Source organism: Microcaecilia unicolor, chromosome 13 (genome assembly GCF_901765095.1).
Source record: "Microcaecilia unicolor chromosome 13, aMicUni1.1, whole genome shotgun sequence".
Lineage (NCBI taxonomy): Eukaryota > Metazoa > Chordata > Amphibia > Gymnophiona > Siphonopidae > Microcaecilia > Microcaecilia unicolor.
In genome coordinates this window covers 19,367,690-19,385,144 of record NC_044043.1, presented here as the reverse complement: position 1 = coordinate 19,385,144, position 17,455 = coordinate 19,367,690, and the positions used below count along the sequence as shown (strand labels likewise).

The 17,455-nt window shown below is 46.3% G+C and overlaps 1 protein-coding gene across 1 annotated transcript in view; it reads right to left on the bottom strand.

The window, feature by feature from the left end:
- Window positions 1-17,197, bottom strand: part of LOC115456761 (trichohyalin-like) — a 124,249-nt gene extending 107,052 nt beyond the window's left edge. The window contains exon 1 of the mRNA XM_030186034.1: window positions 17,161-17,197. Coding sequence (XP_030041894.1) covers window positions 17,161-17,173 — 13 coding nt within the window. The 5' untranslated portion in view covers window positions 17,174-17,197. The remainder of the gene's footprint in view (window positions 1-17,160) is intronic.
- Window positions 17,198-17,455: the final 258 nt, after the last annotated feature.

Sequence of the window (17,455 nt, the reverse complement as noted above, 5' to 3'; positions counted from 1 at the left end):
GCCAGTGCCGAGTAGGGACTAGGTCCCGAAACCCACTAGGCTCTGGGCAGAGACGGGAGGACGGGTTTCCTGTTGTGTGAAAGAGTGTCCAAAGAGAATCCACACGCAGTGGAGAACTCAATAGATCCCACGGGTAGTGAAACAAAGAAAAAGAGGTGGGAAAATAAGTCAGGCTATCCAAAGGATGGAACCAAATGTTTATGTTAAAAAACAAAATTTATTAATCTTTAAACAAAAAATGATATAACAATAACTCATTAAGATTGACTCGACACAAACGTTGTGTTTCGGCCGAAAGGCCTACATCAGGAGTCTTATATGTCAAATTGAGATTAAATATGATAATTCAAAAGAATCTTGAAACGCAGCTAAAAGATCCCAACGATCTACAATGGTGATCTAAAAATGGTCGTTCTTTCACATCACTTCGGAAATTGTTTTCAGATCGGTGTTATCTTTTACCGGAGCAAAACGAGATGTGTGTATTTATACACACTATTGTGTATTAGCTACTGGAGCCTCACAGGCCTCTTCAGCAGCTTCACAGAAGACAGAATTTATACTCAAAAAAGGAAACAGATCTACTGAAATACAAATGAATGCTTCACAGATCAAAATGTGGTCCTTTAGACAGCAATAGCAGATTATCAGATAGTACACTGACAACAAAGGCAAGACAAGCAAAATAATATCAGCGTGTCACTGGAAGACACACAGGTCACACTAAATACCAACGCTTCCAGTGACACGCTGATATTATTTTGCTTGTCTTGCCTTTGTTGTCAGTGTACTATCTGATAATCTGCTATTGCTGTCTAAAGGACCACATTTTGATCTGTGAAGCATTCATTTGTATTTCAGTAGATCTGTTTCCTTTTTTGAGTATAAATTCTGTCTTCTGTGAAGCTGCTGAAGAGGCCTGTGAGGCTCCAGTAGCTAATACACAATAGTGTGTATAAATACACACATCTCGTTTTGCTCCGGTAAAAGATAACACCGATCTGAAAACAATTTCCGAAGTGATGTGAAAGAACGACCATTTTTAGATCACCATTGTAGATCGTTGGGATCTTTTAGCTGCGTTTCAAGATTCTTTTGAATTATCATATTTAATCTCAATTTGACATATAAGACTCCTGATGTAGGCCTTTCGGCCGAAACACAACGTTTGTGTCGAGTCAATCTTAATGAGTTATTGTTATATCATTTTTTGTTTAAAGATTAATAAATTTTGTTTTTTAACATAAACATTTGGTTCCATCCTTTGGATAGCCTGACTTATTTTCCCACCTCTTTTTCTTTGTGTGAAAGAGTGTGACTGGCACATTCTTTCTATTTCTGAACTAAATGTAGATTCTCAGGCATCTCTGAACTGCAGATTCCATGACCTTGTGTACATGAGCTGTAGAATGGAATGTGCTTAGATAACTTGCTTGAGAACCAGATAAACTGTTCAGCAGCTGAGGAGTGCAGGCTTTTTGTTGTCTCATGCTGCTATAGAGTAAAAGCAGTCCGGGGTTTGGGACCCACTCATAAGACCACAGCCAGTGGTGTGAGTGGGCTCGAGGAAATAATTACTCCAGGTGCACGTTAACAGAGTGACATGACCCTTTTGATGGGAACTTAACTGTTGCATCATGTTAGAAGTTATTACAAGATATAAGATTTTGTTTCTCTAGAACAGGAGAACTATGTATCAGGGGCGTAGCCACGGGTGGGCCTGGGTGGGCCCAGGCCCACCCAGTTTTGGTTCACGCCCACCCAGCAGCGGAGGGAGCAGGCTGAGCTCCGATCCCGCATCTGCCTCCCCAGCCCGCCACTGCCCCGCCGCCGCCGCCCGCCGTACCTTTAAATATTACAGTTTTGCTGGAGTCGCGGGCAGCCGGCATTGAAGACATCGGCAGGCTTACGCCGGTTCCAGCAGCCTTCCCTTCCCTCGTTGCAAGTCGGATGATGGCTCCGCCCTCTTCTGACGTATTTCCTGTTTCTACAAGGGCGGAGCCATCATCCGACTTGCAACGAGGGAAGGGAAGGCTGCTGGAACCGGCGTAAGCCTGCCGATGTCTTCAATGCCGGCTGCCCGCGACTCCAGCAAAACTATAATATTTAAAGGTACGGGGGGGGGGGGGGGGGCGGAAGGAAACAGGGCAGACAGGAGAGCAGGGTTGCTGCACATGGTGGAAGAAGGGGAGAGGAGGGTTGCTGGATGGAGGGAAGGGGAGAGGAGGGTTGCTGGACATGGTGGAAGAAGGGGAGAGAGAGGGCAGGGGAGAGGAGGGTTGCTGGATGAAGGGAAGGGGAGAGGAGGGTTGCTGGATATGGTGGAAGAAGGGGAGAGGAGGGTTGCTGGATGGAGGGAAGGGGAGAGGAGGGTTGCTGGATATGGTGGAAGAAGGGGAGAGGAGGGTTGCTGGATGGAGGGAAGGGGAGAGGAGGGTTGCTGGACATGGTGGAAGAAGGGGAGAGGAGAGGGCAGGGGAGAGGAGGGTTGCTGGATGAAGGGAAGGGGAGAGGAGGGTTGCTGGACATGGTGGAAGAAGGGGAGAGGAGGGTTGCTGGATGGAGGGAAGGGGAGAGGAGGGTTGCTGGACATGGTGGAAGAAGGGGAGAGGAGAGGGCAGGGGAGAGGAGGGTTGCTGGATGAAGGGAAGGGGAGAGGAGGGTTGCTGGATATGGTGGAAGAAGGGGAGAGGAGGGTTGCTGGATGAAGGGGAGAGGAGGGTTGCTGGACATGGTGGAAGAAGGGGAGAGGAGGGTTGCTGGATGGAGGGAAGGGGAGAGGAGGGTTGCTGGACATGGTGGAAGAAGGGGAGAGGAGAGGGCAGGGGAGAGGAGGGTTGCTGGATGAAGGGAAGGGGAGAGGAGGGTTGCTGGATATGGTGGAAGAAGGGGAGAGGAGGGTTGCTGGATGGAGGGAAGGGGAGAGGAGGGTTGCTGGACATGGATGGAAGAGAGGGAAGGGAGAGAGAAGAAATGCTGGACATGGATGGAGGGGATGGAAGAATGAGGAAGGAGATGAGATGAGGGAAAAGGAAGAGAGGAGAAAAACTGCACATGGATGAAGAAAATAGGCAGAAGCTGGATCCACTAGACAGTCAAGTCTGCAGAGGACCCAGCTTTTACTTATGGATATAGAGCAAGAAATGAAGAAGAAAGGAGGAAAGTAAAGAAATAAATGGAAAGGAAGCCCTGGAAACGGAGTTAAGAGGACAGATAGCAGCAGAATCGGATACTGGGCCAGCATGATCAGAAAAACAGTCACCAGACAACAAAGGTAGAAAAAAATCATTTTATTTTCATTATAGTGTTTGGAATATGTCCACTTTGAGAATCAGGTGCTCAACATTAAAAGTTTATATTTATTTACTTATTTATGGCATTTTATCCCACATTAAACATGAATTAAATTGGAACCTGGGATCATTTAATTTTTTTTTCCTGGAGACAGTAATGCATTGCCCCCCCCCCCCCCCAGGCTCTCTCCCCGGCTATAGCCAGCTCTGCAATTTTGAGGGGAGGTGGATGGGGGGGGGGGGGGGGGGGGGAGGTGGACAGGCGCAGAGGTGGACCGGGGAGAGAGCCTGTTGTTAAACATTTACCAGCACACCACTGTCTAGTGCCCACCCATCCAACCTGTTGGCCCACCCAAAAATTGACTTCTGGCTACGCCACTGCTATGTATTCTACAGCAGACAGTGCAAGCTTTGTATATGCAGCACCAGGATTTCGTTGCTGGGGATAATGTTGTTTATCTTTCTTGAATCTGGTTGTTAAAAAGGGTATGACACTTATTCCTAAGACGTTGACAATTCATGCTTTTCTTTAAGTCTTATGGGTATAGTATTACGGAGGTTAAATACAAAGCCTCCCTTCAGGAATAGGGTTTTTTTTCCTCCAGCTGTTTTTGTCACGCTATGTTAACTTTCAACTTTGTGATTTACTGAAAGGTGTATAATGGCATTCTGTGAGGTTTATATGGGAAAGAAGGAAATATCTTGTATACCAGGATTTGGTGCTATCCCAGTGCCCTTCTAGGCTGGGTTGCCTCACTTTGTTTCTCTTTTATTACATTAGATTTAACATTTGTATTCTTATAGCTCCCTGCTGCACTTGGGTTCAAAGCATGTTGCATCTGTTGTAATTTACTGTGAGGTTTATGGTATCGTGTTCATTTACTGACCATAGTCCCTAAAGAATGTAAAGAAAACCACAGAAGGTATCCCACACCCCAAAAGTTAAAACATTGGATTTTAAAACTCAGATTTGTAACTTATGTCAAAGTTACCAAGAGAGCTTGTTTCCTCCCCGCTTCTGCACAGATACATTCACTTTAAACAAACCCTGCATTCCGAAAAAAAAGGGGTCCAGTTTGTGCTTTTCTTCAGGGACATATCAGCTGCCTGTAGCCATGATTCCTTTGCCTTTTACGCAAACCTTATGAGTCTCTTAGGCAGTGCAAATCACAGCTGCTTAATTGTATTGCACCAAATTTGTTTTCCTCCACTGCAGAGGAGGGATGCAAATTCCTAAGTTATTCATAAGACTTGCAGACTATTTCTTGCCTATTCTCTGTATCTACCTCAGTAGGATTTGTACAATAAATGTTTGTCTAGTGAAATATCCCAGGTGTATGTTCTGTACCCCCAGGTAATTGAGATTTCAGAGAGATAAGTTTTAGGTTTCATGTGCCCTGCCTGAAACGGGTACCTCCTGGTTGGATTTTCGTTGTTTCAGTATTCAGTTGTTTGCCTGTCATCAAAATATTACTACCTCATGTCCAGCAAATGAAATTTGCTGCTAACAGTGTTTGTTTTTCCTCTCTTCCTTGCTGGATGATGTCACTCTTCTTTCTTTTATTGATGGCTTGCTCCCTCTGCTGATCTTTGTGTGTATTACATGCACAAGTTGCACGGTGAAGGAAAAAAAAAAAACCAACAACAAAAAAACCCAACTTTAATTTGTGTTCTCCAGGACCTCTTTCTCAAATTGAGTTATCCAACAAACAACTGTGTGGCGACAAGTGAACATGTAGAGAGACAGTCCCTGCCCAAAGGAGCTTGCAGTCTAAATCAGAACAGACAGACAAGACTAACAATTACAGACTTTTGTTTTAATAATGTGATTTATGCAAGGAACCGTTTGTCTACTAAACTACTTAATGTGTTTAATTCATCCTGCTTGTGATAACCATATATCTGTGCTATTGTACCATGGGTAATTGAGACTCCAGAGATATTGCCCCCTTCCAGGGTACAGGAATCTAGCCTAATGTTCAGATTAAGAAGTGTAACATTTTTATGTATCTTGAATGAGAATTTTTTTTGCTGCTATAGAACATTTCTAGGCACCTGCCTACATTGCCAAAATCATCTTTGTGACCATGATAAAGATTTAAAACATGTGTTTTGAATTGTAGGGAATCACATTGTGAAGAAGATGGAAGCAAGTTCCCAGTCATTGAAAGGTTACTGAGATGTTTGAAGCTTGTAAAAGTTATTTACTGCCAATGTGCAAGTTGTGTAAATAGTGTGAATAACCACGTGGCAGGAGTACATGATTATGTGCTACGAAAGTACACTTGTAAGTTAGATAGAAGGGTTGTGGAAGTGAATATATGTGGAAGTGTTTGAACAGGACTATACTGTTTGGGGATGGGCCAGAATAGCAATTCATTTTATTCTGTATTACCTATCAAAAGAAGCATGAAATTTGAGTATAGAATTAAGCTAATGGCATTTTGTTAAGGATTTGACCAGATATTGAGTGAATTATTATCATTTATGCCCTGAGGCCTACATAGAGGCCCTGTTCTGATTAATTGATTTATTGTTTGGAGTCCTCTTTCTTGTTTTTCAGGTTCATCAAATTGTCCTCTCACCTTAGTTGGCAGGCAGGAGGTGACATCATTTGAACTGTGATCACTGACGGCACTAGTCTGTGTTAAGGCCTGCTGTCTACCATTCCTGAAACAGACCTGGCCACCGCATTCTCCTCTGTTCTCAGGGTTGTTGCCTATTACTGCAATTAACTTTTTAGAATTGTAACCTTTATATCCCAAAACAACTCTGTTAAGGTTGCACCAATGCTGGAAGGAGATTTTGGTTGAACTCATTTTGTTAGATAAACTGCTAAACTCTAGGCCAGCATTTAAACTGGTGGTCCATATAGGAATATTGCTATACATTCTCAATTGTAATGATTTCTTTTTGCTTACTAGGTATAGGCATCATCAGTAACGCCTCTGAAGCCACTGACTGTTTTCTGTATGATATTGTTTCAAGACATATTTCTATGGTATGTCATGTATTGTCTCATGTTGCAAACACAAGATCCTAAAGTTCATCCAGCCCCAAACACAGTATACCTGTGAGCTCTCAAGGGGGCTGTGTCCCAGAGCAACCCAAGGTGGTGTGAAGCAAGGCAACAGTTGTATGAAGAAGTAAGCTAAGCAGGGTCAAGCCTGGCTGGGTCCTGGAAGGGTAACCCAGCTACACTGTGCAGGATTGACATTCTGTACTATTCTGTCTGGTTTCATTTTACAATAGGTGAATTGATGTTCTATTGCTCACTGTAGTGTTTAAGATGCTTTCCTTTTCCTTGTGTGATTCGTAGAAATGACTGCTTCTGGTATGGTAGAATTGCTCTATAGGTCCTGAGTGTTTTGTATTCTCGGCATGCCTAGTACTGGATTTTGGAGTGGGGTGTTAAAAAATGACCGGCCCCGGGTGTCAACTACCCTAGCTACGCCACTGCCGGTTGATATTGTGTATCTAGATTTTCAGAAGGCGTTTGATAAGGTCCCTCATGAAAGACTACAGAGGAAATTAGAGGGACATGGGATCGGAGGTAGTGTCTTACTGTGGATTAAAAACTGGTTGAAAGATAGGAAACACAGAGTAGGACTAAAAGGTCAATATTCGCAATGGAGAAGGGTAGTTAGCGGGGTCCCTCAGGGATCGGTGCTGGGACCCCTGCTTTTTAACATATTCATAAATGACCTAGACATGGGGGTAACTAGTGAGGTAATCAAATTTGCCGATGACACAAAGTTATTCAAAGTAGTCAAATCGCGAGAAGATTGCGAAAAACTACAAGAGGAGACTGGGAGACTGGGCATCTAAATGGCAGATGACGTTTAATGTGAACAAGTGCAAAGTGATGCATGTGGGAAAGAGGAGCCCAAAACATAACTACGTCATGCAAGGTTCAGCGTTGGGAGTCACGGACCGAGAAAGGGATCTAGGTGTTGTCATTGATGATACGTTGAAAACTTCTGCTCAATATGTTGCTGCGACTAGGAAAGCAAATAGAATGTTGGGTATCATTAGGAAAGGGAAGGAAAACAAAAATAAGGATATTATTCTGCCATTGTATCGCTCCATGGTGCGACTGCACCTAGAGTATTGTGTTCAATTCTGGTCACCGCACCTCAAAAAAGACATAGTGGAATTGGAAAAGGTGCAGAGAAGGGCGACAAAGATGATACAGGGGATGGGACGGCTTCCCTATCAGGATAGGCTGAAGAGGCTGGGGCTCTTCAGCTTGGATAAAAGGCGACTGAGGGGAGATATGATAGAGGTCTATAAGATAATGAGTGGAATGGAACGAGTCGATGTGGAGCATCTGTTTACGCTTTCCAAAAATACTAGTACAAGGAGGGCAAGCAATGAAGCTGCAGTGTGGTAATTTTAAAATGAATCAAAGGAAATGTTTCTTCACTCAACGAGTAGTTAAACTCTGGAATTTGCTGCCGGAAAAGGTGGTTAAGGCGGTTAACTTAGTGTACTTCAAAAAAGGGTTGGACGGCTTCCTGGAGGAAAAAGCCATAGAATGTTATTGAATGGACAAGAATCAGTGGCGTACCCGGGTGCACGCCGCGGCGCGTGCCTGCTCTGAGTTCGCTGACTTTGCGCGTTCGCTGCAGCTCCCTCTGCCCTGGAACAGGTTACTTCCTGTTCCGGGTCAGAGGGAGCTGCAGCGAACCGAACGCGCAAAGTCAGCGAACTCTGAGCAGGTGCGCGCTGCGGCCCCCCCCCCCCTGCGCTGCATCTGGGGGGTGCTGCACCCGGGGAGGGCGGGGCGCCGCCCCGGGTGTCCGCCCCCCTAGGAACACCACTGAAGGGAATACAGTTTTTCTAGGATGGCCGGGACAAATTGCTTGTTCTTTTGGCCGCTGTCGGTAACAGGGTGCTGGGCTTGATGGACCCTTGGTCTGTCCCAGCATGGCGATGCTTATGTACTTATTAGTTACCCCCACAGCCAGGTCATTTATGAAAATGTTAAAAAGCAACAGTCCCAGCACAGATCTCTGAGGGACCCCACTAACTACCCTTCTCCATTGTGAATAGTGACCATTTAACCCTACTCTCTGTTTCCTATCTTTCAACCAGTTTTTAACCCATAACAATACACTACCTCCGATCCCATGACTCTTTAATTTCATCTGGAGCCTTTCATGAGGGACTTTGTCAAACGCTTTCTGAAAATCCAGATACACAATATCCACCGGCTCACCTTTGTCAACATGTTTGTTTACCCCTTCAAAGAAATGCAGTAGATTGGTGAGGCAAGACTTCCCTTCACTAAATCCACACAGTCCATGCTTTAGAATGTTCTCTGTTATTTTGTTCTTAATGATAGTCTCTACCATGTTGCCTGGCACCGACGTCAGACTCACCGGTCTATAATTCCCCGGATCTCCCCTGGAACCTTTCTTAAAAATCGGCGTTACATTAGTGACCCTCCAATCTTCTGGTACCACGCTCGATTTTAAGGATAAATTACATAACAACAGTAGCTCCGCAAGAACATTTTTTAGTTCCATCAGTACCCTGGAATGAATGCCATCCGGCCCAGGAGATTTGCTACTCTTTAGTTTGCAGAACTGCCCCATTACATCCTCCAGGTTTACAGAGATTTCATTAAGATTCGTCAGCCTCGAATACCCTGTCCGGCACTGGTATCCCAACCAAATCTTCCTCGGTGAAGACCAAGGCAAAGAACTCATTTAATCTTTCCGCTATTTCTTTATCTTCCCTGAGTGCCCCTTTTACTCCCCTGTCATCCAGTGGCCCAACCGATTCTTTTGCCGGTTTCCTGCTTTTAATATACCTGAAAAAATGTTTTACTATGTGCCTCTACCGCTATCTTTCTTTCAAAGTCCTTCTTAGCCTTTCTTATCAGCGCTTTTCATCTGATTTGACATTCCTTATGCCACTTTTTATTATCTTCAGTCGGTTCTTTCTTCCATTTTCTGAAGGATTCTCTTTTTGTTTCAATAACCTCCTTCACCTCTCTTTATAACCACGCCGATTGTCGTTTGGTCTTCTGCCCTCCTTTATTGATACATCAAACATATAAACGACGAGTGACCGAACTCACTCGCAAATGCGCAGTAAAGACCCTCTCTGTCCTGCCCCCGCGTCAATACGTGATGACGGGGGCAGGACAGAGAGGGTCTCTACTGCACAGGGGGAGGGACGAAACCGCCGTCGCTAATTTCCCCCCCCCAAAGGTCGCCGCTGCCACCCACCCTCCACCCGGGCCGGGCCCTCGCTCCACTATAGAAACAGCGCGGGAACGCAGCACATAGCTCAGCTGACCTGCCGTCGGCCTTCCTTCCCTGCCTCTGTCCCGCCCTCGTGCACAGGCAGAGAAGAAGGACGGCAGCTCATCTGAGCTATGTGCTGCGTTCCTGCGCTGTTTTAATAGCAAAGCGAGGGCCCGGCCCAGGTGGAGGGGTGGCGGCGACTCTGGGGGGGGGCGTAGTGGTGACTTCGGAGGGGCAGCGGTGAGCTCGGCGGCGGGGGGGGGAGCCTTTTAACCCCTCCCCCCCTGTCCTATACTAGCCCGCTTTTACAGGCTCAACGGCTAGTGGAATATATTTGGCCTGGGCCTCCAGGACGGTGTTTTTGAACAGCATCCACGCCTGTTGTAGGTTTTTTACCCTATCCTTCGCTCCTCTAAGTTCTTTTTTTACCATTCTTCTCATTTTATCATAGCCCCCTTTTTTGAAGTTAAACACCAACATATTTAACTTCCGTTGTCTAGTTTTTTGAAAGCAGATTTCAAAGCTGATCATATTATGATCACTGTTATCAAGCGGCCCCCACACCGTTACCTCCCGTACCAGATCATGTGCTCCACAAATGACTAGATCTAGAATTTTTCTCTCTCTCGTCGGCTCCTGTACCAGCTGCTCCATAAAGCAGTCCTTGATTTCATCAAGGAATTTTACCTCCTTGGCGTGCCCCGATGCTACATTAACCCAGTCTATATTGGGGTAATTGAAATCACCCATTATTATCGCGTTGCCCATTTTATTAGCGTCCCTAAGCTCGCAAGATGTGCTGAAGCAAGCGGTCGCAAGACCGCTGCTCTCCCTGCCTTCTCCCCGAAGTGGCCCGAATTTTAATAATAAAACGCTGGCTGAACAGAGGAAAACGATACTCAGGCACCAGGCACCAGTATATGGATAAATATATGACAAGAAGTGCGGAGGCTATGCCCGGAAAAGCTCCAAAGAAAGAACCTGAAAAACACCGGAGCGGGCAGGATAACAAAATGGCGGCGAGCCCGGAACCTGCAACAAAACTTCTTATGGAGGCCCAAATACAGCAGCTTATGGAGGCGGTCAAAACAGCACTGGCCCCACAATTTGTGCTGCTAGCTGGACAAATCGCTACCTTCGAACAAGGCCTGGCGGAAACGAACCATAAGACGGAGGAGCTTGAGAAACGGATGTCCACAATGGAAGATGACGAAAAAGGCCATACAGAGACCAATGGCACAGCTACAAAAAACAGTGGCAGACCAGGCCCAACAGATCAATGATCTTGAAAACAGATCAAGACGCTCTAATTTGAGAATAGTGGGCATACCAGAGACAGTACCGGACTCTTTGCTGGGCTCACTGTTGGAGAAATGGCTTCAATCCGAATTCGCATTAACAGACAGCTCAGGAAAGCTATGCCTGGAGAGAGCACATCGAATAGGCAGACGGGTGCGCGCAGGTGAAAGGCCCAGAGTAATGATAATTAAAGTACATAAGTATATACACAAGATGGAGATTCTAAATGGAGCGAGAAGGAAATGGCAGTCCCTAAAATATGATGAGACGTCAGTTAAAATATTCCAAGATTACTCAGCATCTCTGCAGGCGAGGCGGAAAGCTTTTGGGCCAGCATGCAAGCAATTATCGGAAGCTGGGATTCGCTTTATGCTAGTATACCCTGCACTGCTTAAAATCCACCACAACGGAGCGTGGATTACACTTGCTACCCCGGTGGCGGCGTCCAAGTTTTTGGAAGAACATCTTAGAATGGACACTAAGGACTGAGAGGACTTGACCTGAGCTAAGACAAGGCACAGAAAGATTCAACACATGGTGAAGTATAAAAAGGACTCACTGGAGGGGGAATAATTATCCAGTAATATGAATATAAATTGACGCTGTTGTTGCAAAAAGTTTTGTAATTTTGAGCACATTATTACTTGTGTTCATGGTTTGGCCAGGACAATGAGGCATGCAGGTTGACATAGGGGCTATTTTGGGGGGAGGGCTGGGGGCAGCACAACGAGATCCAGGCAGAGCTCTTCACGGGTGAAGAGTTTCTTGGGAGAGAATGGGGAGTAGGAGGAGGGGGGTCAACTTAGGGAGGGCCTATGGAGGGGAGGGTGAAGGGGAGGGGACCGGGGTCAAAACACTTCAGGAACTACGGTTGAAGGGAAGGACAAGCTGGCTAGTTTATATATGGTCACCACTGTGGAGAGGCCTTGGAGGGAGGCTGGGCTTCCGAGGCCAGGAGCAACAACAATATCTGCAGCTGTACAAATTAGTACATAAGGATGCAGGGTAAAAAACAAGATTAATCACATTGAATGTAGGTGGGATCACTTCACCAGTAAAAAGGGCCAAAATCCTTGCAGCTCTAAAACGCCACGCGGCGGACATCGCATGTTTACAGGAAACCCGATTAAATGAGCAAGAACATGCAAAATTAAAACGAACATGGGTGGGCGAGGTTTACTCTGCTTCCGCAGAGGGTAGAAAGAGGGGAGTTGCATTGCTAATAAGGAAAGGTTTGGCAGCTAAAGCAGAAGTTCTAGCCAGGGATCCACAGGGCCGCTATATATGCATTCGCCTATGGCTGTACAATCAAGAATACACGATACTGGGATTGTATGGGCCAAATATATATGACCCAAAATTTTACCAGAAGATAATTAACCTCTGTTCGGCGGTGCCCAACAAGAACCTTATTCTCCTAGGAGATTTTAATTTAGTAGCAGAGCCAGAGCGAGATTGTACTCACCCAAAGGAAGCAAAGCAAGGGGGGCCACGGGCAAGGGCGCTAAGTACATTTATGCGGACCCTGGGAGTAGTGGACGTTTGGCGAGCAATGCACCCAGATGAGAAAGATTTTACACATCAGTCTAGAGCCCATGGCACGCATTCAAGAATTGATTATATACTAATGGCGGTAAACCTATTCCCAGGGGTCATATAATCTGAGATTGGTCCTGAAGAGGTATCGGACCATTCAATGGTCTGGGTAGAAGTAGAGGCACCATGGCATTTTCAAAAAGGAACGGGATGGCGTTTCCCGGGGTACATGTTTACAAACAGGGAGTTCAGGGAACACCTAATTCATAAATGGGAAGAATATGCCAACTTTAATGTGGAACATAAAGAGAACCCAAAGTTGTTCTGGATGGCTGCCAAGGCAGTGATGAGGGGTGAAGTCATAGCTTTTGTTCAGAAACAGCATAAGAAGAATGCTAGAGCGCTCTTAAACCTAGAATCACAACTTGCAAAGGCTAAACGAGCTCATATTCGCTTGCAAAAGGCAGCCACCAGAGAGCACATGAGGGCCATTCAGATAGCAGTAAATTCCCATATACATGAAAAAACAACTAGGTCTAGATTATACCAGAAGTATAAACTGCAAAAGTATGGGAATAGAACAGGCCCCATGTTAGGCAGGCTAATGCGCACATGGGAATCTAACCAAGTCATAACAACTATGCAGGGAGTTCAAGGGAAGATAGAAACCAGTTGTGAGGGAATTGAAAAAATCATAGTACAACACTTCTCCACCCTGTATAGAAAACACCCAACACCAACCACCAAAGAGCTTAAGGAATACGTGAACGCCCTGCAGTTACCTAAACTGCTTCCTAATGAGCTAGAATTATTAAATAGACCTATCCAAGGGAGAGAAATTCAAGAGGTAATTAGAGGTCTTCCATTGCACTCGGCCCCGGGACCGGATGGATTTTCTGGGGAGTTTTACAGGCTCCTCCCGGAACCGGTGGTTGGGGCACTGCAGGACTACTATAATCAGATTGTCAGCCAGGGTGAATTGCCACAGGGAGAAAACTTGGCTTTGATATCCTTGATCCAAAAGCCCGGGAAACCGGGTGACCGTGCAGACTCTTATAGGCCCATCTCCCTAATAAATGTGGACCAAAAAATCTTCGCCAAAGTACTGGCGAATCGGTTGGCCCCAGTGTTACCTAGAATAATAGGTGAGGAGCAGGTAGGCTTTGTCTGCCAAAGGCAAGCGGGGGTAAACACTACCGTGTTTCCCCGAAAATAAGACACTGTCTTATATTAAATTTTGCTCCCCAAGACCTGCTAGGTCTTATTTTCAGGGGAGGCCTTATTTTTCGGGGAAACATCGGGGTCACTCCCCCCCCCCCCCCCGAGATCGCCGGCTCCCCTCCTCGATCGGTGGCTCCCCCTGCCCTCAGTCGCTCCCGGAAGTAACTAACCTCTTAAATGCTTCCTTTCACCATTCATCTTCGCACTCGCCGCAAGCAGCAGGGCAGGCCACTCCTTCCTTCCGTGTCCCGCCCTCGCCTGACGTAACGTAACGTCAGACGAGGGCGGGACACGGAAGGAAGGAGTGGACAGCCCTGCTGCTTGCGGCGAGTGCGAAGGTGAAAGGAAGCGGTTAAGAGGTTGGTTCCGGGAGTGACTGAGGGCGGGGGGAGCCGCTGATCGAGGGGGGGAGCCGGCGATCTCGGGTGGGGGGGTGACCCCGATGTTTCCCCGAAAAATAAGGCCTCCCCTGCTAGGTCTTATTTTCGGGGGATGCCTTATATTTTCAAATTTAAGCAACACCTCTACTAGGTCTTACTTTCGGAGGATGTCCTATTTTCGGGGAAACACGGTAGGAGATTTATTACTGGCAATGGCGCGGTGCAACATGGCCAACACTCCAGCACTGATTCTAAGTCTTGATGCCGAAAAGGCTTTTGACAAAGTTGATTGGGAATTCATGTTTGGGGTGTTGGATCATATGGGAATGTGTGGTTGGTTTGAGGAAGCCATTAGGGCTTTGTACAAAGGGGTGAGGGCATCGGTGATAGTTAATGGGACCCGCAGCACAGAATTCAGTATCCACAGAGGCATGCGGCAGGGCTGCCCTCTTTCACCCTTATTGTTCATTCTGTCCCTGGAGCCCCTATTGAGGGGGTTACAGTGCGAAGATCAGATAAGGGGAGTGATTATGGGAGATCATATAGTAAAGACACTGGCTTTTGCCGATGACCTCCTAGTGATACTTCAGGACCCGGATCAATCAGTACCAGTGCTGTTGAGAACTATTACAAGATATGGGGACCACTCGGGATTTACTCTAAACCTCCATAAATCCATAGGATTGTCAGTATTACAGGAAGATAAGGGAAGGTGGAAAGGTAGCCTAAACATAAGTTGGGAAAAGGAGGAATTTAAATATCTAGGGGTAATGATTACAAATGATCTTACAAAAATATACACGAGGAATGTAGCCATCTTACTGGGGATAACACAGGCAAAGCTACAGATGTGGCAAGGGTACCCGCTCTCACTCCTAGGTAGAATCGCTGTGATTAACATGATGATTGTGCCAAAATGGGTATATTTATTTCAGGTGCTACCACTGTATCTGACTCGTAAGGACGAAAAAAAGATAAATAAAGCTCTACAAAGATTTCTGTGGAATGGAAGATGGGCCAGGATACCGCTGGCAGTACTACAGACACCGAAAGAGTACGGAGGCATGGGCCTCCTTAACATTCGACATATAACAGTGGCTAGTGGTATGCGCTACATTAACGATTGGTATACAGGGACATCAGACTTTTCAGCCACAGCAATGGAGAGCCATATGGCACAGGGTTTACATCTTGGTTACGTGGTGCAAACACCGAGGGCTGAAATCGCACAGGAACTGAAAGACACTGGAATTTATAGTTCAGCCCAAGCGGTATGGAAATGGATCTGTCGTATTTATCATTTTAAGCCTACAGTAACACCATACTTACCAATACAGGGTAACCCGGAGTTTGCTCCCGGGATGTTACACAAGGCTTTCCAAGACTGAAAGACACAAGGCATTACATATTTACTACATGTGATCACGGAGGAAGGTCACATAAAAGCATTTAAGGAGCTGAGGCGCGAATACAATTTGAAATCAGTGGACCAGTTCCACTACGCCCAATTACAACATTATGTTAAAAGCCTGCCGTGGGAGTCCCTGGCAGAGGACGTACAGGAAGAACTAGCAGAGGCTTACTCTTTCCGGGCACAACAGAAAGTCCCACTAGCATACCATCATCGATATATTAAGGACAATTTTTCAGAACTGGATTATGTACAACTGGCAATAGCCTGGAGTGAGGACTTGGAAATTATAATAAAGCAGGAAATGATCAAGGAACATGTTCTGGGGATGAGACAATATACGGCAATTGTGGGACATTGGAACTGCGTGCTTTTCACATGGGTCTCTCCCCAGATGGTGCCTGCCCCAAGTGTGGGTTGGAGGGAGCAGAGCTGGGGCACATGTTTTGGACATGCCCCCACATCCGGAACTTTTGGAGGAAATTTCTAAAATCTGGAAAGTGACGTGGCGACCACAACCTGGAATACTGTTTGGCAATCTGAAGCTACCACGGCCTACCCCAAAAGGAATGCAGCAATTTGCTTTGCGAGCCACAATTTTTGGGAAAAAAGCTATTCTACAGAATTGGTTAGCTCCGAAGAGACCCTCAGTACAGCACTGGCGGGGAGGTATGATAGAGCTCATGCGGTTTGAAAGATTGGAAATGAACAGACAACCGCAAGGGTACAAAAAAGCATTTACGCAGCGCTGGAGCCCACTGTGGAACACATTAACGCCAGCAGCGAGGAGTTATCTGTTAAACATATGAACATAGGAACTAGGAAGTAAAGTTTGGAGTGAGAGCGACCCTGGGAGGGATGGGGATAAAGGGGGGAGGGAGGAAAAAGGGGGGGGGGGAATGGGAAGATAGAGCAGGATGTTCCATAATCAAAACGTTTGTACCTATGATACTATATTTGATGTACATGTAATTGACAGAGGTAACAGGTGACTTGAGTTAAGAAACTGGAACATGTACAATGTTTACTGTATTTGTTGAATAAAAACGAATTGAAAGATTAGCGTCCCTAATTTCCTTTAACATAATTGCGTCCATCTGCTCATCCTGGTCAGGCGGATGGTAGTACACTCCTACCACCATCCTTTTCCCCTTGACACATGGAATTTTGAACCATGATGATTCCAAGAGGTCGTTTGCTTCCAGTAAAATTTTCAGTCTATTTGATTCAATGCCCTCGTTAATATACAATGCCACTCCTCCCCCAATCCGGTCCACTCTATCACTGCAATACAATTTGTACCCTGGTATGACAGTGTCCCACTGGTTATCCTCCTTCCACCAGGTTTTAGAGATGCCTATTATGTCTATTTCTTCATTCAGTGCAATATATTCCATTTCTCCCATCTTATGTCTTAGGCTCCTAGCATTTGCATATAGACACTTCAAGCTAGACTTGTTATTCCTTATCAGTGGCGTAGCTAGGTGGGGTGCAGGGGGAGCGACCGCTCCCCCAAACAGATTTGGACAAAAACGGCACCTATTTTTGCTGCGGACCCACTCCCTTCTCTGTCCTGTCTTCCTCCTCTCTCTCTCTGGATCATCTTTTACAGCTTTCAAGTTCGTCGGAAGAGCAGCAGCGGTGCCGGTATCAGCTGTAAGAACAAAGTGAAAGCGCGCGGGACCACTTTCCTGCATGCACCCACTGCTGCTCTGCTCTGCCAGTCACGTCCCCTCTGACCTTTCCCCTACTTTTCAACTCACGGACACGGTTCATCCGGTTCTCTTAGCACCCCTTTTCCTCTGGACATGCTGTTGACACGTTGCGCCCAAGCGCAATCTTAGTGGCTGACTGCAGGGGAGGCATGCAGGCATTGGTTGTGGCAAGGAAGCGCATGGGGCTGTTTGTTTTTCCCCACACCTCCCTTCCTCCCTCAGTGCTCTTGTGCTTGTCCGTGTTTGGGCACTCCCACAGAGCTGTGACCGCCCAGCTCCCAACCGTGATGTTGCTGCTGCTCTGGAAGCTGTTTGCTGAGGTTGGTGGCGATTGCATGCAGGA